Source organism: Wolffia australiana, chromosome 8, assembly GCF_029677425.1.
Source record: "Wolffia australiana isolate 7733 chromosome 8, ASM2967742v1".
Taxonomy (NCBI): Eukaryota; Viridiplantae; Streptophyta; class Magnoliopsida; order Alismatales; family Araceae; genus Wolffia; species Wolffia australiana.
The window spans coordinates 17,977,412-17,986,935 of NC_135842.1; the positions used below are offsets into that span (position 1 = coordinate 17,977,412).

Sequence of the window (9,524 nt, forward strand, 5' to 3'; positions counted from 1 at the left end):
AAAATCGGTTAAATCTATAGACACCCCATAGGTGTTCATAATAATGCCTCAAGATGCTGCTACACTAGAATATGATGAAATAAAAATTCTTTTTGACCGTACTAAAATTTACTGAAGCTATTATATTCATAAACTAATTTTCAGTCAGATCAGGCTAAGGAAAGTACCAAATCTGTAATGAATCAAATAATAGGGGTTGGGAATGCCAATCGCTGCCCCCTTCTCTGAGGCACCTCTCTTCTCCTCCATGCAGGCGCAGCTTCTTCTCTTCCTGGCCCTTCTCTTAGGCCTCCACAAGTCAGATAAACCGTGGCAGAACTGTCACTACTCCAGAACGTCTACTCCAAGCCCTGAAAGGGTCTCTGCCACTATTCCTCCTTCCTACGACAAGAGACACCATTAAGTTTACCCAAAAGTCACTTGAAAGGGTCGAGAGAAGTTCTCTCAACCCCACCATCGGCTAGATCTGACCTAGCAGCTCTCTCAAAGCCATTGGATTGTTCTGCTGCCGCACCATTATTCTCTTCTCTTCCATTATTCTGTATCGCAATCACTAATCTCTTCCTCTCCCTATCTACAAAAATTATTGTCCCTTTGTCCTTCATTCTTCTTCTTATTACATCTCCCTAAAACAACAAATCCTATTCACTTCTTCCTTAAATATAATATCTCCTTAATTACCAGATCTATCTCTTTTAGCCTACATTTAACTTACTAATCATAACAGACTTATTAATCTCATCTTCAATTATAATACCTATCTTAACATAGTTCTTCTAATACCTATCTTAATCTCATCTTCAATTATAATCCATCAATTTCAACATTCTACTTCTTAACTATTCCTGATATCTATCAAAATACTACACCTAGAAGTAATATAAATAATATCAGATATCATCTCTCCTTCTTATATTCACATACTATCTTAAAGTTTCCTCCCATTTATTAATTGATTATCCTCTAATATCTTTCTCCCTTTATTAATACTCATCTCTTATATTATCTTATTATACATAATTACATTAAATACTTATTTCATCATCTCATATTTTGTAACCCTAGCTTGATCATTAGATTCAACTACAAAGGCTAGTCCCTATTGGGACGACCTCACTCCCACTATACATGTATTTGAATGAATTTACGGAACTATAAATTTAATTTTACTTGGAAAAATTACTTTACTACAACAGTAAAATACATAGTCAATTTAGTTTCAGCACTAACGCAGGCATTGGCGATGATGCCACACCAAAAATGGAAAGGTTTCTTTTTTGCTTGCCATTTCAAGCAAAACTAGGATACCTATTTTCATGTCCCTAATGTCATAAAACTGACTCTTATACCATTGCTGCATTTGGCCATCAGTGTTAGTATGATATCATATGAGATTCAATTTGATGAATGAATACAAATAACTTTAGATGAATACCTTAAAAAGAACAATAAAATTAATGGTAAAATAGCCTTGTGCAAAGCCATATCTTCTACAAATTAATTCATCACATGATAATCTAAAGCCTTACATGCATATGACCTTTAGACATGCATATGAACATGGTCCTTGACATATTAGATCACCTTTTTTTTGTCATTGCCAGTACCACCATATATTAAGAAGATCGCATCACCATTCCAGTCACTCTAAGAAGGGAAGACAAACAAGAAACATGGGGCAATGGGGGGCGTACAAGAATATAAGTACATCAGTTTTTTATGAGGGCCTAGTTCCTTTGAAAATGACATTAGTGCATCATCTTTGTAGAAAGGCCAGATGATCTGGAGTTTCTGATATCTAAATGCCAAGTAGGTTTCCTTTCTCGAGCATACATTTATACAATGGATTTTATCCATGATCACTCTATTCCTAATAATCTGTAAAAACACTGTGTTTCCTCGGGCGTGAGATTTTAAACATGTTTTCATCGGATATTTTCTACAACTCATATATTCATTGGTTTGCTGATGGAAAAAGTGAACTATCTCGGCGATTGATTTTACTGAACGCCAGCATTCCACTAAGTGAAGAAACATCTAAAGGAATGACTCATTTTAGAAATATATAGTTTGACCATAAGATATTGCCAAAATGTGTGATCCATAAAATTTTGTGAAGGAATCCATCTACAGTCAATGTCTGGAGAGGTAAAAATTATTTATTTAACCAAGAAGACCTTACCTGATGCTTAGCTGAATTATAAAACAAAAGACAGATAATATAGGTGGTCTTGATGCTAGATCCTTTATAACTTTTATCTTATTGATATCAATTTTATTATATTTAATCAATATGCTTGGAAATTCCTTTTGATTCAAAAGGAAGCAGAGCCTAAACTCATCATATGCAATTTTATCCTTAAAAGTTTTAACTTCAAACTCTTCATAACATGATCTGAGACCATTTTTCTTGTATTCAATATGTACGAATTAAAGCCACATCATTGTCTCGGTGCTATTATACCAACAAACCAATTTATTGCAAACATAGTTCACTTCTTGGAACTAAAACCAAAACTTAAGAAATATGTTCTTCAATATGAAAGTATGATATTCTGAATCCATGTCTGTAAGCTCACATAAAGAAATATCAAAGTGAGATTCCATTGACTACGTTTCTTTTAGGATGTTCGTATTTCCTAAAAAAGATGGTTAAAAATTCAACTTTGATTCCTAATATCCATGAGAGATAATATTTGCATCCATCCTATCTTGAATTAAAAAGAAGAATTACTTTTAGACTATAGTATTTGTTTTACGTACCTTGTAAGTTTTCAATATGATAATATTTGAACGAATGTTTAATCTTAATTTATGTATGATATTAAAATTTATTTGTAGCCATTGTTTTCACGCGATCATAGCTTTCCATAAGTTATATTTTTGATTTGATTTACAGTGTACAATATTTATGAAATACTGGGCTGAATTAAAATCCAAAGAAAAATGAGATGAAAAAAGGCAGGAACACCAAGGAATGGTTAACCACTTTAAAATCATGTTAATGGGTGCACCTAGTTGGGTATCAATTTAAGCTTGTCAGAAATATTTATAAATAACGTGGAAGGAGTATGAAAGCTTTAAAATCAGGTCAGTAATAAAGATTAACTTTAATGTTGTTTTAATGAATAGTATCTGTCTAGTATAAAATTATTTTACACTAAACAGATTATGGCATAATGAATATATAGTTACATATATTTTGACTGGAATCATCTTACAAATAAATAATAGTTTAAATTATAGTAATCATTAGGAAATTATCGTTGAATAAAAATTATTGTTGAATAAAAATGCTCCCAGTCCCATGCGGAGGAGTAAATCTTCAATTTCCTAAAACTATTTGAATATTTTAACTGTTCCTAAAATAATAAAGGATGTTTTTCAATTTTTCAGGTAAATTGGAGATATAGTGAAGGTTATAAAGAACTAGAGGCCATATCTCCAAATATTTGTTAGAGGTTGCTTCAAATAAGGTTGTACAAAAGCAGAGGGATTTTTCTGTAAAATTTTTGGAGAGAGAAAGGGCCAAAAGAATCAGACTACTTTGAGAGCTCTGAATTCAAATCTTGATATCTGGAGATCCAGCTTTCAGATTGAGCGCAAACTTTGACGGCTGGTTCATTATTGTCTCCTCTTTCCATCAGTATAGATGAATGGACCATTCATCCTGAAAATAAATAAAATAAAGGAAACCTAGGTGTAAAAAATGGAGCGGTCTCACCCCACAATTCTTTGTATAAATCTCTTAATATTCTCCCTCTTCTCTATTCTTAGGGGCTTGACAACAGTCAACACTCAGCGGGGATCTTGCCTTGGATTAAAATTTATCCTCTTATTGTATTTGATTTTCATTTTTGATGTAATACGTGGTATGCCGTGATCAACGACACGTATTACGTCACAGTGATACGAAGAATTCGATAATGTTGTTAATGAGATATGGAAGTTTAAAGCGACTCTAACTGAGCAATAGGAGGGGTGACCGGCTAAGGGGGAACGATACATTAAATCCTCGAAGGGGAAAAGGTCAAGACAGACTCCTGATGACCCTCAGAATCCACTAGAACGACTACGACGAGAGAGGCATTTTACGGCCCGTCGGAGTTCATTTTTATATCTGGGAATTCTAGTTGTCTATCGCAATGAAGTTCCTACCTCTCGACAGATGATGGTTATCCTATTTGACAATTCAATTAACGACAGAGGAAACGATAGGGGAAGACAGCACTACAAGAAGTAATAATACTGTGAACGAAGGGGAAACAAGGCGAACCTGGCATACAATACGGGATCGGCGGAAAACGGGACTCGATGGCATGGCAAAAGGCAGGGCGTGAGCGGCGCACTTCGGCGCAGTGCGCGATGGCGCGGCGCGCTTCGGCATAGTGCGCGGTGGCGTGTCGTGCAATGCGCGCGGCGCTCGGTGGATGAAGAGCACAAGGGCCACCAGGCGCGGTGATGATGACGAGGTGGGATACGGCGTACGTTGAGGATGGGGTTGACATGCATGGATGGCGCGCGGCGAGTCGCACGGCGCTGCGCGGGGTGTGGGGCGATGAGGCTCGCGACGGGGCGATTCCTCAAAAGGGCACCACTAACGGCTCTTCTTGAGGTTCTTTATGAATTACCACCAAGAAAGCAGATCTTGAAGAATAGATCTTCAAGAGACAACGTGGAGAAGCTTGTCGACGGTGACGCGGACACGGAGTGATCTCGACGTGGGCAGCGGTGGCAACGAAGAACACGTTCTCCCACGATCTTGAAAAGGCTAAAACTATCTAATCTCTCTCTAAGACAGGAAGAAAAAGTAAGAACATTCAAATTTCAATTTTCAACAAGTCTGTCTCTCACTTGGGCATGCCATCCCCTTATATAGGGAGGATGGGTGCCAAGTGGCCGTTCCTAGAGAAGGAAACCGTCACAAGACGAAGTCCTCCTCTAAACAACCGTTACATTGACGAAAAGTAACGGATGAGGCCCAATATGACGGCCCAATCCGATTGTCCAACGAAATCAAAATTACAATCAAACAATAAGGAAAAACTTACGAATGACTTTACGCCAGATACTTGAAGTCAGGATTGTGAGCGAAGGCACGAGCGGCTCGGCGCAGTTGAGTTCGTCCCATGATGGTGTTGTCAAGATGGTCCCCCATCAATTTTCTTTCTTCATTGATCTTGATTCGTCTTTTTCAAAATGGCCTCGGATATGGCGAAATATACTAGCCCTTATCTTAATTCAATAATGAAGTTAGCTAATGATTGGATTCTATAATAAGACATAAAACTACCATAAAAAGTAGATATATTATATGTTCCTTACCTTCATGTCAATCATGACATTAAGTACTCTCCAATTCTTATTTTACTTCTAATTATGGGTATTCTTTTGAAGATGAGGTTGAATGAAGTGAGGAATTTTCTGTAATTTTATAAATACACGATGACCTCTAGATATTATTAAAAGCATCATACACAGAAAGTACCCCTCTCGCTATCATACATTATATAAAAGCCTTGGGGCTTGCGGCCCACTCACTTTATTCATTAGCCTGATCTTCAGTCCCCTTGAATTCCAATTCCATCGTCCCAATCTGGTTTTAGATGCATGGATCAGTTTCTTTCTTGGGAATTGAATGAACAAGAAGAACCATGACCATTTTGTAGCTCTTTGGTCAGATTTGGGCCAGCTGGTAGTGGACTATCCGAACCTCAACACACATGAGCCCTAACTCCTCTTAGTCACATTAAGCCAATAGGATTGCTCCAATATTCCCCACTAAAAGATCCATTTCTACTCCGTGAATCACTCATTTGTAAACAGGAATACACCATAGCAGTGCATAAAATACATAAATATTACCTAGCAGCATATCATAGCTAATTATGTTTTATGCACTCTTATAAATGTTGTAAATCCTGATAAGCCTATGATCGGTGTCGATTAAATATGAGTTTAACCAGGTCGTTTGCTATTAAACTTATGCAACAAAAAATTATGATTCTCTTTTTCAAAATATAGAAAATATATGATAAAAAGGAGGTCGATTCACACAACTGAAACTGTTTATAATTATGATTTCACCCATTGATACAATGATTAAAGAATACAGAATTGAGGAATTAGTTTAATATTCTTGTTTTGCAAACGACCCTCGATGCCAGCATTGCGTTCAAAACACAGAAAGCATTCAAAACATAGCTTATTTGTGTGATCTTTAATTATATGTCATTAAGTTGTTAATGCCAGCATTGCGTGTAAAGGCTTCTAGCAATCTGCCTATCTCTTCTCGCAAACTGCCAGCGCCATTTCCCCGCGGGCCCCTCACATCGTCAGATTGTGTCTTTTATGCAGAAAGATATGTTGGTTGACACCAAACAGATGAACTGTCTCCAACCCAGACACAAACCCATAAAAAATAATGGCAAAACTTTAGGAAAAGACAGTAACTCAAATTCTGCATGGAATATCACGCATAGTAAGTATACTAACGATAAAACGTCATGTTGTACTCCCAAACTTTCCACGCTATAATCGGAAGCTATGACCGTCATTTTCTATTATTTTCTCGGGTTCACTGTACATTACCTATCAGTCCCATTAAATGCTTTTTTTAATGTCCAGTGCCCTAAATCGTTACGTCATGAATCGAATGGCGACACAGTGGAAACTAACCCCCGTGCCCCGGTTTCTCCACCCTCGGATGATACATCTCTCTCCTCTACTTTTTTTATCTTCTCTCTCTCTCCTTTCTCTCTCACTCTCTCTATCTCTCTGTCTCTTTCTCTCTCTCTCTCTCTGTCTCTCTGTCTCTCTCTCTCTCTCTCTTTCTCTCCCTCTATCTGTCTCTCTATCTGTCTGTCTGTCTCTCTCTCTCTCTCTTTCACTCGCGCTCTATCGCTCTCTCTCTCTCTCTCTCTTTATATATATATATACATAACTATGTCTCTCTCTATCTATCTTTGTATCTATTTGTTTAACTATCTGTTTGTCTGTCTACCAAAGCAGCTTGCTATACATCTATCTGTCCAGTTATCTACCTATCTGTCTACATATGTTCATCGTTGTGGCTCTCCTGCGTCTCAATGAACTCCCTGGACCAGGAGCTTTCCGTTACCCGAAAGCGGCTCGCCGAGCTGTTACAAGAGCAGCAGGAGCCATTCTGGCCGGACCTCGATATTCTTGAGAGCGGCAAGGCGAGGAGGAGCATCTCTTCTGAGTTCTCGACTTTGTGCTGGCCCGGCAGTGGCGTGTTGAGAAGTCTCCGCCTTCAGCTTGATAGACGACGAAGGAAACGTCTCATCAGATCTGTTATCAAAACTCTTCATCTCCGCCATCCGCCGCAGGCTACAGAATTGAGCACGCAACCTCGACGCAATTCGGAAAGAGATCGCGAAGAATTCTCAGATAGGCTGAAGCATATTCATGGGGATAGCGAGAAGAAGACCGAATGGGAAGGCAAAGAGAAGAAGGAAGAGCGCAGCCCCGTCTCTGTTCTCGAGCGACTCCCGGACGATGACTCTCCCGAGCATGACGACCGTGGTACGTTCAATCACCACAAATTTAGGTGAAAGCCAATCCTCCATTACAGATTTCCGAGTTTTCCATTTTCACTCAACCACCAGAATTCGGCTTGCTTCTTTTTTAAGGATTGACGAAGTTAACAATATTGTCACAGGTGAAACCAAGACGGAGGAACGGTCAGGATCGGCCGACTTCATTACTCTGCTGGAAGGGATTTCGCAGAGTACTCAGATGACATTCCTCTCAGAGGAAGAAGATAACGTTACGAGAAGCACAGGAAACCCTAAGAATCACCATGTCCAGACGTGTTTGGGGAAAAGAGCAGAGGTGGAAGAATCAGTTGCTTTCGGTCGCGTCATGGAGGATGTCCGCGCCGAGATTGGAGATTCCCTTCTCGGAAACCTTCTCGAAGAGCTAGTCTCAGGCTTGACCCCCCCCACATGTTTTGCGGATTCGAACATTCGTATTTGTCTATAGTTTCGGGTGATATGCCTCTCGATTTTCTATAGATTCGGCGATAAATATGACAGCTTCTAGGGTAACGTAGATCTTGGCATAAATGCGTTTGAAGCTAGCATTTGTGAATCGCTTCTGGGATAAGAAAGATATGAAGAAGCCCGCGTTCTCCCATCACAGGTGGGGTCTGAATAGTTGGTGCAGCAGCTGCATCCGCAGTCGGGTCACCGTCTTCGACTAGAGCAATCCATGTGCATAATAAATACGGCGAGATTTAAGTTACACAAAGTGCGAATCTAAGTACATTTAAGAGTTCGCCGCATTGGGACGAGAATGGTGGGGTTTCAAGAGCGGATGGCGGCGTGTCTTCTTCGAGAGGGTAGATTTTTGCTCCGTGAAAGATCGCGGCAGTTTCCATCAGCTTCTACTAGACATCGAGGTAGATCGTCCCTGGTGTGACCTTTAAGCCGTGGAAACATGATTCTTATACTCGGATTTTGTCTTGAATCGGGACTTTCCTTAGCATATCCTCGCAGATTTTGTTTATCAAGCTTTCACTCATGTTTCGATTAGCAAAGCATCTCTTGGAAATCGAACATTGTCGTTCGAAAATATTTTTCGAAATTAAATTACGAGGTCGTCCGATTGATGGTTAATGTATAGCATCAATACTGTGTTTTAGGCATCCCAATTCGTTATCAAATTACCAGAATGGCGCAGAATACAGAACGACTGATGAAGGGAACGAATTCGGAATGGCATACGTGAGAGATTGAATTTGCCTGTGTTACGTCAATATCGAGGTAAGCTCTTACTGAAGAGGAATATAAGAGTCATCAATTCGCGAACGCAATATCAAGGAGCTGACGTGGACCAGTAGGGACTTTAATAAAGACTAGCTAGTAATAGCCGGACACTTACCGCTATACTAGTTCAGAGAAACAGATGATAGGATTCAATATAAGTTTAAGCATAGTCGTAGTTTTCAATTTAGTATAGGATTACACATAGATAGGTCCACATAGATAGGTTCACATTTTCATCAAGATCCAACGGTTATAATTTGTTGTGAAATAGCCGTTACAACTCGTTATAACGGCTACAATCATAATGTGCCAACTATGTTATAACAATGACTTTATAAATAAATATGAACCAATGTTAATCACACATTTTTTATGGAATACAACAGATCTTAAGTCTCGTGTTGTGTCCTTCTCTTCTCCCCTTCCTATCTTCTCCATCTTCTATTTCTTCTTGTTCTTCAGAGAGGACGAACATTTTCATGGTATCCGTGTGCAAAGCGCAAATCAAGATGGCAGGAGGAAATTCTACAACAAGCACTCTGATACAAACTTTGATCTAGGTTCCTATCGGAAGGAGTGAAGGACGAGACGAGGTAGAATTTCCTAGGGTAGAGAGGAGAAATGGGACAGATTCGAGAGTAGGCCGAGCAGAGGAGGTAGGGATCCGCCGGTGACGAGCCGCCTAAAGACGCGGTAAGGTAGAGATGATCTCGAGAACAGGGATTGTGGAGGGAG

General features: G+C 39.3%; 1 protein-coding gene across 1 annotated transcript; it reads left to right on the forward strand.

Moving 5' to 3' along the window:
- Window positions 1-6,808: 6,808 nt before the first annotated feature.
- LOC144706585 (uncharacterized) lies at window positions 6,809-8,014 on the forward strand. The gene is made up of 2 exons (XM_078579579.1): window positions 6,809-7,545; window positions 7,682-8,014. The coding sequence occupies exons 1-2, from the start codon at window positions 7,089-7,091 to the stop codon at window positions 8,002-8,004; spliced, it is 780 nt and encodes a 259-aa protein (XP_078435705.1). The 5' UTR covers window positions 6,809-7,088; the 3' UTR covers window positions 8,005-8,014.
- The last annotated feature ends 1,510 nt before the right edge of the window (window positions 8,015-9,524 follow it).